The sequence below is a fragment of the Sinocyclocheilus rhinocerous genome, unplaced genomic scaffold, assembly GCF_001515625.1.
Source record: "Sinocyclocheilus rhinocerous isolate Xijiao unplaced genomic scaffold, SAMN03320098_v1.1 scaffold1868, whole genome shotgun sequence".
NCBI classification, from domain to species: Eukaryota; Metazoa; Chordata; class Actinopteri; order Cypriniformes; family Cyprinidae; genus Sinocyclocheilus; species Sinocyclocheilus rhinocerous.
In genome coordinates, this window is record NW_015661949.1 from 355,428 (window position 1) to 375,179 (window position 19,752).

General features: G+C 36.1%; 2 protein-coding genes across 3 annotated transcripts in view; both read right to left on the bottom strand.

Annotated features, from left to right (window-relative positions):
• Positions 1–8,593, bottom strand: part of LOC107726966 (proto-oncogene tyrosine-protein kinase receptor Ret-like) — a 35,730-nt gene extending 27,137 nt beyond the window's left edge. For both annotated transcript variants that reach the window (XM_016536677.1, XM_016536676.1), the window contains exon 1: positions 8,348–8,593. In XM_016536677.1, the coding sequence (XP_016392163.1) occupies positions 8,348–8,411 (64 nt within the window). In that variant the 5' untranslated portion in view covers positions 8,412–8,593. The remainder of the gene's footprint in view (positions 1–8,347) is intronic.
• A 4,691-nt stretch (positions 8,594–13,284) lies between these two features.
• The window catches only part of LOC107726935 (heparan-alpha-glucosaminide N-acetyltransferase), a 28,312-nt gene continuing 21,844 nt past the window's right edge, over positions 13,285–19,752 (bottom strand). The window contains exons 16-18 of the mRNA XM_016536630.1: positions 15,811–15,881; positions 14,305–14,417; positions 13,285–13,524 (exon numbers count right to left, since the gene is read on the bottom strand). Of these exons, the coding sequence (XP_016392116.1) occupies positions 13,343–13,524; positions 14,305–14,417; positions 15,811–15,881 (366 nt within the window). The 3' untranslated portion in view covers positions 13,285–13,342. The remainder of the gene's footprint in view (positions 13,525–14,304; positions 14,418–15,810; positions 15,882–19,752) is intronic.

Here is a 19,752-nt window from a genome sequence, read left to right on the forward strand (position 1 = left end):
AACTTCTGTAGCAAATGCAACTATTGCTCATTGTGAGTGTTAATGCATTAACTAAGGTTAACTAATGAGGTCTTATTGTAAAGTGATACCTATTGGTCTTTATAGTTCTTTTGCACTTTAATCTGTGTAAAACTTTTAACTTTGTACATTTTTCTGTATTGCTTTATTGCATTTAAATGTTCAGTTATTTTTGTTATAAGAAAAAAGTTATTAAACCTGTTATACTGTATTATGACAGCACTTTTTTTAAACTTAATTTCAACATCGTGATAATACCGTATACCGTAATAAAAGCATTAGCAATCAATCGCAACATGAAAATTTGATACCGGCATATCCCTACGCATGATCATGCCAAGTGTAAACAGAGTTTTCAGTAAGTAGCAAGCTACTGTTCCAATCTGAAGAGAGAGAAGTAAAGAAGTGTTAAAACCAAATGTTTGCAGTGATTAATGATCAAACGTAGACAAGGATCCAACAAGCATGAATAAATTGCTCTAGCAACACTGTTACAACTGCAATTTCAATGTATCGATCAGTTTGTCGCCTTAATAATTCACGTAAACGTTGTGTGATTAAATGTAATGAAGAACAAAGTAAATACTTTTCATGAGGACAAGTTTAAATACGTTGATCTTTGTCAGTGTGTGTACAGTATGCACATTAATTTCACATTAAGCATTTAAAGAAAACCATTAACTTTCAAATTGTTACTCTTTCCGAAAAGCTTTTAAGCTCAATAATCAGTGTTTTGGTGGTCCTAGCCAAGGCAAACTTCAGGTCGTTTGAGTTTTAAACTTTTGTGGTGTGGCAGCTGCAAACTACAGCTATCCAACTGATTTGAATCATTCCAAATTCAATTTATTTCCAGGCCGGAAGCCAACAGAAAGCAGTTTATATCAAGCTAATTAACTCACAGAATCAAAAGCAGTACACAGCAGGAATGACGCTGTGACATCACAAGATTGACATGAGGTATTCAGTGAGTCAAGTATAACGGGATGTGACACGTGGATGAGCATTATGCGAGTATTAAGGTGACAGTAGAAGGGTGGATGTTTGGAGTTATGACTGATCACTTGATCAGATTGGGCTCACTGCTCTGACCTCTCACAGTGTACACAGTAAACACTATGATGCAATCTGACATATTGATTTCAGCTCACAGGCGAATTGACTTTGAACCTAACGCGCACATACGCACAAACGAGACAGGAAAAGCTTAACAACCGAAATCACGTGCCATATTAATTTTGAATTAGACATTATATGAAACATCTGCACATAATTTCCATCAGCGATTCATTCAGTGTTGTTATGGGTCAAAAGAAGGTGTGCCAGCTCTCTTCATCTTAACCTAGAGTGACCCATTTCTGATGATGCAACAATCTAATCAAATGACGAGAAGAGACCAATCAGTTCTGAATATAAATAAATCCACTGTCATTGCAGACAGAGCATTTATTTGAAATCAAACAGACATATATGATGACCTGAATTAGTGTCAATCTCTGCAATGGTGTGTGGCCTGCATGTTTTCAAGCAAGATGTCTCAGCGAGAGAACAGGTTAATGGATAGACGACCTCTGGACCGGGCTGCACAAAGACAGGAACTCAATTAGCTCAACATGCACACCGCCGCAGAAATGTACCATCTATGAGATCATGGGAGCTGGAAGAGTGCATGGGTCTTTCTTGCCATTTCCTTGAACTCGTCAAAAGGCGGAAACAAGCAAGTAGTCAGAGCAATCCACTTTCCATAATCCACTTACTCCTCAAAGGGCTCCATTCATGACATGCTGTATGTAAACACAGGGATGTGTTTGTTGCAATCACTAGCATTCTCATCTAGCTTCATGTCTATAGCTACAACGGCTGTAAATATCACTGTAGTGTAATCTTGATAATGATTCAGTCTGACAATCAGAACTTCTTTTTTTTGGATCATCATAAAACATGCGGATGTCGGCCTCTTGGCCCCTGCCCTTTTGGCCAAGGTCAATGTGAAGAGCATTTGTCCCCAGTGATGACCCCACTGAGAAGTAACAGGCCAGTCAATAGCAATATTAATCAACAGCCGAGCGCATTCAGCCGATAACCGTCCTGCATTAAGCACATGTAAGGATGCGTATGTAAAGGATGCCACATGCTCTCATGTTGCATGTATGTTAAATAAAAGGGTTACACTTTATTTCGATAGTCCACTTTAGACATTCTATTAACTATAAGTAACTTTGTAACTACATGTCAACTGCATGTCAACTAATTCTCATTAATTTGCATCTACATGTCTACTAACTCTCAGAGTAGACTGTTAGGGTAGGTTTAGGGGTAGTAGAATAAGTTGACAAAGAAAGTGTTAGAAGATATTAAGCAGACAGTCTACTAATACTCTACTAACTGCTAGTTGACATGTAGTTGCAAAGTTACTTACTGTTAATAGAATGTCTAAAGTGGACTATCGAAATAAAGTGTTACCAATAAAAGTCCAGCCTGAATATAGTACTTTAGTAGCAGCATCCTTAATTTTTGGACATATTCATGATTAAAAATCATAAATGATAAGCTATAATAATAATAAGAAGAAGAAGAAGAAAAAGAAGAATAATTATAAGAATTATTATTATTATTATTTATAATAACAACAATAAATCTTTTTCACATTAAAATTAATCTAAATGTGTGTCTAATAAATCATAACAAATACAAAATATATCAAATCATGTATAAAAAATTATGCCAATTCCAAGCAGATTGTTCAATTTTTTCCCTAAATTCAGATCCATATGAGACACTATGGATGTAAGAGGACTAATCAAAGTAAACATACTTAATTACTAAGCAAAATGATTAAGACTCCATCTCTATAATATAGTAATGAGAATCATTACTCTGTGACCACAACGATTTAATTAACTAAAAGGCTGCCAATTACGCTATAATTCAATACGGAACTATTATTATTGATTATTATGGTTAAATTCCCCTCATTCTAATGTGCACTGGTCCCTTTTCTTCAGTATGCGACACTGAGAAGGTTTAAGATTCAAGCAGAGTGGTTTAAAAAGACAAGAATCATACATTTAGTACACATTATTGTATTAGCCAAATGCAACATGGTAGATTTCTATAATAGAATCAGAAAAGAGTACAATTAAACATATCTAAAGTGTATATCTAAAGCTGTTATCAAACAACTACAATATTATCGATCATCATCAGAAATGCAATGTCAGAAATGTAATTCAGCATCCCATCAACGTAAGCACGGAATGGACGTTCGTCATTAAGTAATCTAATTTCACATCTCCTGTGGGAAAAGGCAGCATGTTTGTATTTACTTTATAATCTCTTTTGGGATTGGATGGGACATTAGAGCTCATAAATGAGGGACCTTTGAACAACATGTTCTCTTGGATGGTATCATTACGATAAGCAATTATCAACATTATTCACTTAATGTTATAATATAAGCCTGAGACAGAGACAAAACAACAATCAAGATTAGACTAAACACCGAAACAAAACCTGAAGGCCTTTTTTTTCTGTTCCTCTTTCGTTTTTTGGACAATATTTTGAAATAACCTCCAGTGTGATTCATTACTCAGTATGTTCCTCAGTGTTCCCCTCCACTGCTTCAAACACATACTCACAATTTTTATGACTTTTACCTGCTGAGTCTTAAAATTCACAGTGCATGGTTGAAATGGGCCAGTGGGTGAATTTACATGGCCTATTGAGTTTGAGCTGTTAGGTCATCAAGAGCTGGCATTTCCTAAATGCTAAGTCTTGCATTTTAAAAGTGCAATGTAAAACCAACCATGTACTGAAAAAAATGTAACCTAAAATGTAAATTAATTGATTTTATTCAAGTCAGAATATTATTTAACATCACTGAAACAAGCTAAATATATTTGATTACACCAACCAAACTGAATTTAAAGATTAGATCAGGTATAAATAAGCAAATTTCCAATGTTTCAGTGAAAGGGATTCCAGTATTAATGCCAAGGTTGTATCTGCATTTTTAAAAGTCTCAGTGTAGTTGAGAATCCACTGACTCATTTCCAGGTAATGAATGAATCTTAAAATGACAGCCATTCACAATTCAGCGCCCTTCCCCCTCCAAACACACCACCAAAGACCAAATGAGGACAGTTAAGTCCTAACTAAGCCGTTGTGTTGGTTGCTCACTGTTGTAAATGATCAGTCAAACACACCATGCATCGATGACCACTAGAAAATAACACGTAAAGACCCATGTAGAAATCGAGAGCCCCAAACGCCCTTAGGACACAATTTCAATCAATGTCTTCTTGTCCTTCCACCAAAGCAAATTAGATTCCACTGATGCACGGGGTGGAAATATGACCCATAACTAACTGAAGGATCTGGACTACGACTCCAATAGGTACAAAAGCTGGACAATTAGTCAAAATGTGGTTTCTGGTAGATTCATTAATGTCCATGTACAATGGATTATCATGAGGACAACAGCCTTTATTATGACACTGAATCAAGAAATGGCACAGAAACCACACTTAAGGCACTAGCCTATTTCTACCTGATCTAACCCTTCAGTTTACTTTTGATGGTGTATTCTAATGCATTTAGAATGATTCAGAGATAAATCATTGTTAAAAAACTGTTCAGATAAATATTTTTCACTTAATTTAGATTTTTTAAAACTTCTTTTTCAATGTATCAGTATAATTCTGTGTGTACAATAACACAATACATCTTACTTTTGCTTTATATTAAACTGTTTAATGAATGCATTTACAACCTTAAATAATATGCCTTTAAAAATACAGTCTAAAATTTAGCTAACATTTTACAATATTAGGTCATTGAGCTTCTTTAAAGATTTAAATAAAATGAAAGATTTGGCCTAGATTTTCTCCTTTTCTTTAGGGTATCTACAGAAAGAATAAGAAAAGTAAGTACCAACATCAAATCTGTTTTTCCAATCATGCTAAAAGTAGAGATGACGAAGGGGAAATTGGCAGGATTTATATACACTGCTCAAGACACAAACTAAACTAAATCATTTAATGCAATAAAGTCCAAAATAAAACATTGTAATGTATCAAATGAGATTTATCGGTCTGCAATGACAGTTGGTGAAAATGATTGTGCTGATGCAGGAAGGATTGTGAGGTGGTCTGAACTTGATTCCCTAATGTTACTTCCCATCGGATGGCCGTTCTCCTGTGGCCTGATCATGAGGAAATACTTCTTGGGTGAGGGTTTTAGAGGTCAGAAGCCATGGCACTCCAACAGATAAAGTAACAGGGTCAAAGCTGTGTATCCACAAATCAATGCCTCGCACACAATACATGGCATGGGGTCTGGACTTATTTTATGCAAACAACTAGTGTGATGGAAAGCTATAGACAGCTGTGTGACTTTAGAGGTCAAATGATATATTTGATTATCAATCGCACATACTCTCCTTCATTAAAGAAGCTCATCACCTTATTAGTCGTTCATTAATTTAAACATTGTATTTACACATGCAACATTCACTGCTGAAAATAATCAGTATGCACAGATGATATTGACAAAAAAACGATTAATTGATTTTTTTGCTACCATGTTTTTGATGACTGGCAGAGTTCCTGTTTTTCAATAAAGGTTCTTTATTCAAATGCCTAGCTCCATTAAGAACCTTTAGCATCCATGGAACCTTTCCATTGCGCAAAAGGTTCTATATGTCCTTTAAACGTCAAACCATCAAAGTTTGATGACACCAGACAGAGATACATGATTACATGTATCCCCAGCATGGACAAAACCCATTGCTTTTGTCATCATCCATTTTCATGGGATGGCTTGTCATAAAATAGATGAGACCCATTTTGCGAGAGGCGCTGCCAACCATCCTGTGTCTTTAATGAGGGGTTTTAAGCCTCATCTGTTATCAGAGCTGTGTACTCTATTATTTTACTGGCAGTATTTTCCTTTCGGAAGACAAACACATTGTGTTTGCCCAGAGCTAAGCACACCTGCTGCACACCTGCCCTCTGACCACCTCTCGGCACCAGGCTTTTGTTTTTCCTCACGGCAAAGAATCAAGGTGCTTCCGCATCATCTCTACTAAAGGTTAAAACAGGATCTGTTCAGTAGGATGAAATCTAATCATATTGTTCCTTACCACCTGGTGATTATCAAGGCAAAATTCATTTAAATGTTTAAGGTAAATTCAAAAAGTTCGTGTTGAGAATGCTCAATTAAAATGTAAACTCGCACTGAAAAATACGACAGCCACAACATCACTGCCCCCAGAGAAAATTGGATGGAAAAAATAATATATTTAAATAAATAAACAGACTCGTACATGCAAACATCAATATATATAAAGTCAAACCTTTCTGAAAATGACAAATAATGCCTATTAATAAATAAAAATATTCATGAGAAAATCATATTACAACAAAAACATGCCTGTTTTTTCTGTATACTAACAAGTTTTATATAGTTAGTTTACTTTATTACTTTACTAAAATGCTTTATTACAAGTGATTTAATAAGCATCAGTGAAACAATTCCCCGTCAATATAATCATGCCACACAAAAACTTGCATGACAACATGCACACGGCTCATTTGAAAAAAAGAATAAACTGCTTCCAACAGACCATATCATTGCTGATTTTACTTGTATTTCAGGGAATTTTGCTTCGATTGTACAATTCCTGATAGTTTATTGGACAGATGAATACTTCATTAGTCAACAAGATCATTAAAATGCAATTTCCCGTCATAATTTAGACTGAGAGATTCAGTTAACATCAGAATGCATCTATGGTTGTTTTGTCACTTTTGACTTTTGAGTAATGTTCATTCAGTCATCATTAAATAACCTCACCACCATCAACACCATTCAGGAACCACTATTGAGCGAAGACAAATGCAACACTTTTGCATTCACACACTGCCAAATGTCTTCCGAATGACCAGAATAGCTGTGAAACCTCTGCTATGTTCCACTTTGTATTGTCTGTATTCAAGCTGTTGCGATGTGACCATTGCTTTTTAATGCAGCTGGCCACACACTGAGATTTAAGATCTATTCAGGAACAAGTTCGACTCTAGTTAACTCCAGTTATTTTGAGAGAGGTGTGTTAGTACAGTTGGGCAGAGGGGTTTTACATGGGATTACAATATAATGACGTATAGAGACATGCGTATTGCTTGCATGAACCATGTGGCACATTAGGGTTGTACATATTTTGGCTTCAGCACCAGATTGCCTCTACAAAACTGTCTGGTAAATCTCTCCAGTAGCAGTGGCCTGTGAATGGGGGCAGATGCAGACCCCCTGGATATACAGATGTTTTGTCTGTTGTTCGGAGCCAGCATATAGTTACACAGAAAATAGGATGCATAATCAAACTAAACGTATACGTAAAATGACAAATAAAATGTATTTCACAAAATGTAGGATTTACCATAAAATGTTATTAAAAGTGTGAAATACAGTTCTTTGCTCTTCATTACTTTAATTCAATTCAGAATTTCCAGAAAGCAAAACTGACTGATATCTTTGTAGTTTTTATATAATACACTTAATAATAATAATAATAATACACTTTTCAACAAATAAACAGAATAATAATAGATTTTTCAACGAATAAACCAAAGTAAATGTTTTCCATGAATCAAAAGCTTCCTTGAGAAAACCTGAACAAGAGAACACAATTTCCAAAGGTTCAGCGTAGCTTACTGTGTTTCAAAATGTATAGATCTATTCATATAAATTAAGAGGCCTCATAATATATATTTAATGATATATAAAATGATCCAATGGAAAAAGAGCAGTTATGTTACATTATGTTATGATACCATTGCATGGAGCAGGGTTTTGTTTCAAAACCTAGTAAGCAAACTACCTACACCCTTAAAACAGGTTGTTTTTTCAGGATCTTAGGTTCTGCAAACAACCCTCTTAACCCAACTAAAAATGTACACGATCTAGGGTTCTTTTGTTATTTAAAAAAGTTTATGATGCCACATTACAGGTTCTTACGATCTGGGTTGTAGGATGCTTTCTAAAGAACAAGGGAATAAAAATAGCTTTGAGCAACGTAAAACTTTGCTCAAAACGCAGTCTAGGTAGGCAGCTATCTAGGTTTTGAGCCCCTGTGTTGTCACTGAAGGATGCACATTAGAGGCGACAATTCTATTTAAGTTAAAATACGACAAGTGTAATGCTCATGTACTGCCTCTGAATAGTAATGCAACCATTCTAGCTCACAACACAGTTATTTACCCCAAACAAAGAGGGCTAAATAGCGTACACTTAGCGCGAGATGACATCAGACTGTTATGGAGTAACTCCTTACCTTCAGATAGGAGAAGCAGGATCACCGCGATGTCTCCCCAAACGATTCCACGCGTAGTTCCCATACTTGTCAATCATAAGTGTAATTTCACAATGAACAGGCAAAAGTGTTTTGATTCCTAAAGAATAGAACTTTACAGTGTTAACGATTCGCGCGAAGGAGCCACAAAAGTCCTTAACGTGAGTGTCCCATTGACGGGTGACTGCAGCGCGAGCTGCTGGACCGTCAGCGCGCGCGCACTCTCTCTTTCACACACACACACACACAGAGAGAGAGAGAGAGAGAGAGAGAGCGCGCGCGCGCGCGGCAGGGGGAGGTTCACATCACATCCAGCCAATTTCCTCAGATGTGAGTTTCCGTCCTGAATCACATCAGCGGCTGTCCAATGAGCCAAAGAGTTCCTAATGAAATAAAACTACATTTTGGGGGCATGCAAATAATATGTGCGTAAGTTGGAACAGGTAACTGGACAAGCATGTGACTTTATGGTTTTCAACTATGTTATGCATTATATTATTAATTATTGCTAGTTTTTATAAACATACTCATGTTCATAAAACATACTCATATTTTCCAGGCTCTGTCCGTTTAAATATGCTCAAGTGACTGAGTATGAAATTAAAGGGTAGCCTACAGATAGCCTACATTTACATATATCTGCGTTGTAGAGAACACCGGGGCTAGTTGTCACACGGGGAAATTGCCAAAGGGGTAATCATTTCAGTAGGCCTAACAAAAATTTTCCAGTTACTTAAATGGTTTTATTATTTATTTTTACAGTAATAGTTATCTGTGCTGGTTTCAAACCGTTCATAAAGTGCAAAAAAAGTAAATAACTTCATCAAAAAAACATGATTTTAAAACAATTGTTGTTCAATGTTAGTTTGAAGTAATGAACTGCTTTGTAGATCTCGTGTTTTTTTCTTATATTTTTTCTTTGTCAGCAAGTGGAAATTAGCTTTTTTTTGTAGCCAAGATTTTAGGGTATGTGTCGATACAGTAATTGATTTTAAATATTGAAAAATGTTCACAAGAGTAAAACGTGTGACATCTAGCCCCAGTTTCCTTTGCATATTAGCTTAAAAAATAAAAACGTGAACTGTGTAATACATGTATGCTCTTCGAAATGAACAGGTCCAGTTGTATGTCAAACAGAGGTGAAGGGTAAAAGTATGAGCAAAATAAGATTTGTCAAAGTAATTCACAATAAAATAAATAAATGAAAGTAAATAAACTATTGCAGGAACATTTTATTTGCTCCCCAAAACAGTGTTTAATAAGAATCAGGTGCACAGGCACAATGATCAACAAACAGAGCCACATGGCATTTTAAGGACAAACCACACCCAAGTCTATTGTTCCTCACATCCTCCGAAACATCCAAAACAACAGTTCTGTAGAGAATTCAATACTGTCAGTAAAGGCCAAGGTTTAAGAGAGTTGTTGTGAGTTCAAGATGGTGTCGGCCCCGTTTTGGCAGTGTGTGAGCCAGTCTCTGTCTGTACTGGGCTGCTCTTGGACCAGATGACTGCATAGCTCTCTGTGAAGAGGGGTAAGCATGATGCATTACTCTGCCTCTAGGGCAACCCACCAGTGCATCACGGGGCAATCACTCCAATCAACGTCTGCCCTGATGGATGCCAAATCAAACTATAGTGGAGACCTCAAATTAAGCATACATAAGAGAAAGAGGCCAAGCAAAGATGCTTTGGTAACAAAATAAATTCTCTGTTGCTTAAGATCCAAAAGAGTTATTGAGGTATTTTCCATTCATAAAACCCTCAACATCGGGAGTGCAGGAGTATTGTGGAAATAGAAAAAAAGTCTATTCTTTTTTATAGAAATAAAAAAGCAGAGAGCCAGACAGTATGGAATATACATTTTTCCTGGAAAATATGGATTTAATTCAAGTAATAAATATATTCCATAATTAATTAAGTGTAATGATATATTTATTACTTGAATTAAATCCATATTTTCCAGGAATCAAAAACTTCATTCAAAGGCTTCACTTATACTGTGTTTCAAGATTTATAGATTTATTTATATAAAAAAATTATATACTGTATAATAACTATTATTCAAATATTTGGGCATATTATTTATTAATAATTTTCTATATAAATAATAATTATTATTATATTTTATATAAACAATAGTTTATAGTTTAAATCAAAGTTAAATGATTTCAATGACAGTACAGAATTGGAATTGCGTAATTATATTAATAAAGTTTTTTTGTTTTGTTTTTAATAAAGATATAACGTCTTGTCAGTGGGTCACAGTAACTCTGCCCTCATAATGTTTATGAATTTTAAATGCACATAAATGATGGTGGTCAAATGTGAATACACAACAACTATAACCATGGCATGCATGAAAATACAATGAGTGCAAAGGCGTTGTTTCAAGCTCCACCTTTTTGTTCATTACAAGATATTTGTTATGCTGTATAAATACAGTATTTCACTTACTCTGCATATTAGCCACAGGATGGTTTTGTTTACATAGCAGCATGTAGGCTCATCACCATATACATGATGCAGATTTAAAAAGCTCAGGTTACTCTAAACCAGACACACAGTGGTATTTTCAGACATATGGTCAATGTAAATCAATATAGATAAGGCCATGCATAGGCAGAATCATGACATTCACCACTGCATCAGTTCCTTTTGAACGTGGTTGCTTGACAAAATAATTTTCAGATGAAAGCTTGTCTTATAGTAGATAAGATCACAATTTTTACTGTCAGATTCTGTCAAACAGATTTGTTTGCATCAAACATGATGGAGCTATTCTCAGTGGTATTTTGCTAATAGAGCTTTGCATCTATATACCTTACATTAAATAATAATGATGATAAGAACTTTATTAATAAAATATTAATTCACAAAGTGCTTACTGTAGTAGATAAAACTACAGCTCTTGAACAAAGTCCATATTCCCACTGGGAAATGCAATAGCGCAACACTAGTCATTAGTCCATTCCCAAAATCAGTTGACCAGTTTGCTTTACTTATAGGCTCTACTTAGTTTAAATGGGTAATATGATCCTCAAAATGAAAAGCTTTCTCATGAACTAACAGAGTGAAAGGGTTCAATTGAATTCCATGCAGAGTGAACAGGTTCACATGTTTCAGCCGCTTCGGTAGATCATAAATATCCTACAAATCCAGAGATCTGGTGCACTAGATTGAAGATAATACAAAAGCTGTACATACATTATATTTGTTTTTATGCTTCCAAACAGAAATTAAACACTACTGCTGTGATGATAACATAATTCAGCCTGTTTGTTCACAAGTCGTTTGTAAGTGAGAGGTCAGTGCAGAGCATTTCTGAGAACTCTCTGAGATTAAATCTTTGCATCCTGACAGATTCGCATCTTCTGACCACTTAGAGCCAGATTTAGTGATACTCTTGGACACTTATAACCTCTGCTATTATATTACTGGAGTCACACAATGGCTTAGTTGGTCAGTGGTTCTGAACAGGTGGATCATGACCCAAAAAAAGGGTCGCAAGTCTGTTTGAAACTAAAAGAAAATCATAAAATGCAACTAACCATATTTGCTATGCATAGTTAAGAATGCAAAATAAATAAGCTTATCACACTTTTAAAAAGGAGCAGCAAACACTCATATATTGTGTTGTTGACTTCAACCGAATCAAACTCTACAGTATTCTGGTGCAAATTTATCTATAATTTGACACTTCTCAAAATTACACAGATGCCCTCATATTTGAAATCCATGAACAAGGTAAAAGAAACCTCACTATATTAAATATGTCGTCTCTTCCAAAATGAATAAACATGGTTTGTGCAGACAAATTATTGATGTAATAAAATAAATCATAACAGAGTTCAAATAAAGGATAAAATCTAACAAACATTTTTGATTAAAAAAAATACATACATACATCGATAGATAGGGTTAACAATATTATTTTTAGGAGTGTATAATACACTGTTGAAGAGAACTAATCTAAATTTGGGAAATATCTGCACTAACAATAAAATATAATATTTAAATATCATCTGCTTAGTAACAGAAGTGTATTCTTAGCAAAGATGGGGACTGAACAATCATAATAAGGATAACAAAAAATAGCATCTTGAGGACAGGACGCCATTTGTCTGGGACGTTTGTGTTTGGAAGGGCATGAGGACAAAGATGACAGAATTTCAATTTTAGGGTGACCTATTCCTTTAAGACATCAGGTTCTTTTGGGAATTTTCCACACATTCCTATTAACAAATCTTGGTTTTCCACTCAAATTAATATCTCAATTCAAAGCCAGCCGAGAACCACTGCCACAGAGCTTCCAGAGGTCATGCTTGTGACTTTATTCGATCTAATGAATATGACTTGACAGAAAACATCAGGGTTTTTTGTGTCACGCAGTAATTTCCGTATGTGCATGAGATCTGCTGGTGTAATTTCCCTGATTTTGCATTAGTGTGAGCATGAAAAGTGCTGGCCCCAGAAACACTCCTCGGTGAGCCGTCCAGCTTGACCCCTATTAAAGGGCTGTCAGTTGAAGAGCAGATGGTACCCACTCTCTGTCTCACAGCCCCGAGGGGGGGTGGCCATGGCAACCGATATATAATGGCTACCCCTCAAGTGGTGGAATCGCTTGTTCTAATTTGTTAAGTACCACTTCAGCGAATTTGATTTAATCACTACATTCAGGTCTTAACACAACTGACATCAAATAAAACACTGCAGGTGTCCATGGAAGACAGTAAATCTGATCCTCTGGTCTCGGTTCTTATGCCTATTAACTAATTGAACATAGGAATACACCAAATTCAGTTTTACAGACATGAAAAGAGACATTCCTCACTCACAAAAACAAAAATATCAATGATTTTGGATCCTAAACACAATGTTGCACTTATTTAATAATTAAAACTTTATTTTAGCCTGTAACTTCAATTAAAGAGAAATACAAGGACTTTTATGAGACAAAAATACCAGCACAGCAGCATCAGATTTTGAGAAAGAATTTTTTGCGGTAGAGCAGGTAGGCAATGAAGACCCAAAGTGCGGTAGCCCATATATTCTGGAAAAGCTGTTCCCAGTGACTGTCCTGAAAACGCATCTCCCAGCTGAAAGGAAAGTAAAATCCCAGCAGAGAGTTTCCAACGTAGACAAATATAGAGTTCATTCCTGCAAACAAATGCACAGTAAGCTTTTCTGGATTGGGTTGGCTGATAAAATGATGCTTTAAAGGAATAGTTCACCAAAAATGAAAATGTGCTGAAAATGTATTCACTCTCTGGCCATCCAAGATGTAGATAAGCTTCTTCAACTTTCTTCATCTTTCTTCTTCATGTTTCTTCATCAGAGCAGATTTGCATCATTTGCTCATAATGGATCCTCTGCAGTGAATGGGTGCCGTCAGAATATGAGTCTAAACAGCTAATAAAAACATCACAATAATCCACAAGTAACTCCAGTGCATCAATTTACATCTTGGGAAGTGAAATGCCGTGTGTTTGTAAGAAACAAAACCATCATTAAGACAATTTCATAATCCATAATAACGCTTCCCCCTGTTGTCCTCTCATATCAGAATCCACCGACATATTTGTGTAGAACTGTTTTGGACTGTTTCCACTTGTAAATAGTGCTTGATCTCTGCATATTTCTCTCCTGATACAGGCTAGATGACTTTTTCATTGGAGAAAGTTGTTAACTGATGGACTGGAGTTGTGTGGGTTACTTGTGGATTATTGTGATGTTTTTATCAGTTGCTTGGACTCTCATTCTGACGGCACCCATTCACTGCAGAGGATCCTTTTGTGAGCAAGTGATGCAATACTACATTTTTGAATGAAGAAACAAACTCATGCACAATTTGGATGGTCTGAGGGTAAGTACATTTTCAGCAAACATTTATTATTATTTTTTGGCAAACTATTCCTTTAAATAAGTGTATTCTCATACCAGGATAAATGAAAGGTTGTCCGCCCCACCATTCCTTAATGTCTACAATGAAATACATCAGACCCAGCAGCACAAAGGACATGCAGGCCATGCAAGTAACAAATGACAGGGACCTGAAAAAGACAGCAGATCTGAACCATTTGATAAGACAGCAATGGAAAACATATAGTGCAGACACATATAAGACACATCAGTCCACAAAAATATCAAAAATGACCCTTAGAGGTGCACTGTGCTTTGCCAAACATTTCTTGTAACAGAGAGGACAACACAGTGCAGAAACAGGGACTAAATAATGGATGGACATATAGTAGTTTCTGTGCTTAGAGTAAGCCAATAAGAAACATAAGCATCCAAAGTGAAGGCTTGGCACCTGCTCAGTACAACTATGTCAATAAGTCATGTGCCTCTGTGTTCCTAAGTGCCAGGATGCTCAATGGAATTTTATCTAATGTAAAATGGCTGCGTCCCAGAGCATCGTTTATGTCAGCTGAAGTTGAGCCAAAGAAAAACAAAACAAAAAACCTCTTGGCTGGGAGTTAATTACTTTTAGGGATGAAGACAGACATACTCAGGGGCTCAATAAGCTGGCATGATGAACTGCCCATATAAATTCAAGCAGGTGTGTCTGTACTCAGACAGGTACAGTAGGGTCACAGAGACAGAGTGCATCCAGCAAAGGCAAGAGGAGGTCAAATTTAATGTAAAAACCTTTACGCAGGTCTCATAAAAATAATCAGTATTTTTGCTTTGTTTCTCAGTTTAAATATTCTCAAAACAGTGTTGTTAGTGTAAACACAATTGTTGTGTAGTGTAAAAACAAATTGTTAAAATGAAATGAAATTAAAATGATGAAATGAAATTAATGATATATTTATGAAAATCCTATAATAGTATTTAAATAATGCAATATATTATATAGTATAGTATATAAATAGAATAAATAATACCAAAATGTATTTTATTAATTCTTTTTAATTATTTACGTTTGAATTTTTCCCCATACTACATCGGTTTTTGTTTTTTTTTGCTTATAGCATAAACCTCACAAATCCTTTTTGTTTTGTTTTTTTCTTTTTTTGCATGTAGAGATGAACAATCGTATGACTGTCTACTGAACATTTCAGTTACATGCCATTATTTATTCTGAGGTGTTAGATGACAAATAATTTAATGTGCACCGTTCTGAAGAAGGGCTGACCTCATCCTGCTCAATTTCACAACAGGCGGATGAGATAAGCCAGAGTTCGGCAAGATATATGGTTGGGAAAATAAAACTGCTCACTCTCTCTTGGCTGTAAAGAAGAGTGATCTAGTTGGACAGTGGATGTATCACCCGCCGCGTCTCACTCCTGTGCCAGTGGGGGTGATTATTTACAGGACGTTCTGTCGTTAGAGGTAAGTAAACGCGTGTTTTAGCAGCCTCTGATTTGTGCCTGCTGGAGTCTCATCCCTTCTTTTGTGGATGGAGAAGTAGCTGGATTTAGAGGGTCAGGAAGCACTTACCAAAGGTTTTTATTGACAGGTATAAATCCTTCGTCTCTTGTGCACTTAGAAAGGATGGCTGCAGAGATTCCCTGAGGATCAGAATAAAACAGATTTCAAATCAATGCAGACCTGTAAAGCAAGCACTATCAGACAAACCCAAAAGCAGCCCCGCTATAAAGAATCAAGCAGATTAGCTGACGCTCCCGGGAGGTGAAGCCCCTCCAACTAACACACGCAACACAGATCCATCTCCTCATGCCTTACGCAAAAGCTCTCTTCTCAAGCGTTACATTTCTACATTGCAATATTTTATTTTATTTTTTTAAATTAACACCCTAGGTAATTGGGTACAAAATTAGCTCATCAATATCATCCATACTTTCCCAGCTGATTACATTAGGAATTGCAAAAATTTTTGTATTACAAGTTTTCTTAAATATGTTTAAATATGCAAAATGAGGCATTATCTAATTCAATATCCAGTAATTTACATACATTTCCAAAACAGAAATCTGTAGATAAAGCCAGGTTCAAAACACTTGTTTTTATTTTAAATCTTTTATTAGAGTTAAGTGTTTTTACACTTGGGATTTTGAATCTCTCTTTTTATCACTCTATAAATCAGAAAATACTGTTTAAATGACCAAAATTGTCATCTTTTTATAAAACAATATAAAATCAATCAAATTATATTTGAACAGACCCCTTTCAAATACAGATAGGAATAAATAATATTAGAGTATGTAAGGGCTACTCAAGTAGAGATTTCTGGCTCAATGCATGGGGAAAAACTCAGTTTGAGAAAGCAGCCAAATATGTGACCCTGGACCACAAAACCAGTCTTAAGTCGCTTGGGTAAGATAATGTGCAATAAACACTTAAAAATGTATTTTGGATGTTTTTTTCCCACTAGTCTAAAACAACATGTTATGAAAAGCCAAATAGCCCAAAATTTCAAAATTGACCAATTCATGAAAAACTGTGTTTGACTGCAGTGTCTTGCCTTAAAAGCATAATATCAGAAAAAGTTAGAGTATCACTGCTAAATCAGGCTCATTTAAAGGAACATTGTGCTCTTGTGAGGATAGACAGTTCAGCACCCAAACCTGCTTGTTAGGAGGATTTCCATCATTTGTATAGATGACAGAATCAATGGTGTGGAAATAGCCTGGCTGGCTCTAGATTGAGTCTCCAGGCTATGCAGGCAGGATGTGGGACAATCATTGCTATGTGGGGCAATCGCTCAATTTCAATCTCAAACTGCGGAGTAGTGATCGTTGAACTTTAATTTACTCAGGGTCCTTGTTTATTGGTACGGTGAAGCACAAACAGCTTCAAATAATCCCACAATCTGACAAAGGACTCATGCAAACGATGACAAGACAACCCCTCTCCCTCTAGACGCGCACCATTTTATCGCTGTTGATGTGGTGGGAGGTAATTTTTGTTTAACCAGGATAACGTGTGTGAAGAGCACATTAACAGCACAAGAGGCTGTTGGAGATGTGCTGCATAAAACATTCTCAGACCTCAAAGCTCTCCAGAGATGTCAATGATAATCGATTGTTCGCTTGTGCTATGAGACGCGCAGTGTTTATCGCGAAGCATGAAGCCTGTAACGGTCTTGTTGGTTGCCTTAACCCTTAGTTATATATGCTTTGTGGTCCAATACACAATCTATATTTTCTTTGACGTCAACGTAGGGATGAAGCATTGGGGGAAAGTTGAGAGGAAAGGAATAAAACATATCAACAGATGCTTTACAGCATATACAAACAAGGAATCTTTCCTCTTGCTATTCTATATATCTTCGAAAAACATGATCGCTTATCACTAAATCTGAATAAAAAAGGAAAATTTATTTAAATATGATGCAAGTGCTATATTATACATAAACCATCTTTGTGTTGCACAATCAGAGGCAGTGTGTGAACAGCAGTGGCATAATTTTTTGCTGTTGGCTAGTTTATTTGATCATGCTGTGCCTCTAGGTAAAGTGAAATAGATCTCTGTTCATTTATTTCAGCACCCCGAGCAGTGTGGCCCCATAATGCTGGCCAATATGATTCAACATACAGCTATAATGGCCCGATTTGTCATAGGGCTTGGGAATAATGAAATTTAAAATACTGGGATCAGGCATCTGCGTACTGTGGGTCTGGGTTCACAAAAAGCACACTCAAAATGCTTCACTGTGAGAAGTAGAGCAGAATTGTGATTAGGGTACATCCCATATAAATGTAAATAAAACAACATATAAATATCTATGTATATAAACATCCGTCAAATATAATACGCAAATACAAAATAATTTAACAACGGGGTAAGAAAAAAGGTAGAAAACCTAATTATAAAAAAGAAAAACTTAACTTACATTTTCACTTTATTTCTTTAATTAATTTTTTTAAGCATAAACCTCACTAAATGTTGTTAGATTTATAGTAACTGATGTTTTTTACATTCCACTGCACTACTTTTCCATTGTTTTCCTATGTAATATGCACTTGACAGACGTTTTTGACCATTTCACTCGCACCTCGAATGTTTTAAGCACCTCGTGCATGACAAGCTGTTCTAAAAAGCAGCACTCAAGTCAAAATAAGTTCAACTTAAAAAAAAAAAAGAAACGCTTCTCAAGACCTTGCGTTTTTCACTATTCCACAAGCATAAGGCTACATAGTAAATGACTAGACTACAAAAATGTATATAAAATATTAAAATAATTGTTTTCAAACAGGTTTCCCAAACATTCCCTCTGTCTCTCATTGGTCGGATAAACAGATAGCCCCACCCCAAATTCACGCCATTGGATGAGTGTTGCTGTTGTTGGGCAGGTCAAACAAACAAAGCAATGTTTTGAAAGTGCAAAAGTGTTTTCTGAAAAAGTCAACTTAACAATGGCTTACTGATAGTTTCTCTACATTTTAAGCTTGGATAAGTATTCAAACATCAAATAGTTACACACCTTAAAAAACAAACAAATGTGCTCTGAAAAAAAAAGTTCCCTAGGAAGCAATAAAGTATACAGGATATACTGTATATCTTGGCACAAGTGAGAGATCCTTTGAGTAAGAACAGGACATTGTGTCAGCTTTCTGGAGGAGCTGAGGGTAACATTTGTCTGTCATAATTTAATGAATCGGTCTCATAAAACAGATGTCATATGAAAAGGACATTTAGAAAAATTTGCACAGTCATATAAATGGCCCAACTTCAAATCTTTAGTCCTTAATATATAAAAACAAATGAGATACAAGCTTTGCTAAGCCGCAACATTCTTGCTCATATTAATAACGAGCCGTACAAGAATGACCGTAAGAGAAGCCATTGCTGAGAAATGCAGGTCATTTGCCCCCGTCATCCACAGCTTTCTGTCCAGAGTTTGCCAGACAAAACCCCTCCAGCACCTGTTGTCTCTAGAGAGGGCATTCCAGCAGCTCTGCCTCCAGAAGTCCAAAACAAAACACAGAGGCAAGGTCTTTCATAGAAGAGAAGTTTGCAAACTCCCTTTCTGTGTAGATCCTGTGATCAACATATGCTGCATTGTGCAGAAACATGATTCTCGCTTAATAACCTTGAATAAAAGACTACACAATTCACTTTAGATTAAACACACCATATAACTTGAGCTTGCTTAACTCGTCATGCTCATTAAAACTGACAAAGACTAAAAAAATACAGAGTGGGAATGCAGAGAGGGTTAATTCACCCCACATGGTGCAATAAAAAAAAAAAAGCCTTTCTGCAAGCGAAGGACAGCAGTGAACTGTGCTGTCCCTCGAAAACATTTCTAGTAGCACATGGCCATTTCCCCTGAGACAGGGGTTTAAACATCCTCATGCACTTCCCACCCAGCCCAGATTCTGCTCCTTTTGTCTGTGGGACCACCCAAATGGAGCATTTAACCCGCAAATCTGCCAGCCGTTCACTATTGTCATCTCAATCTAAGATCTAATCACT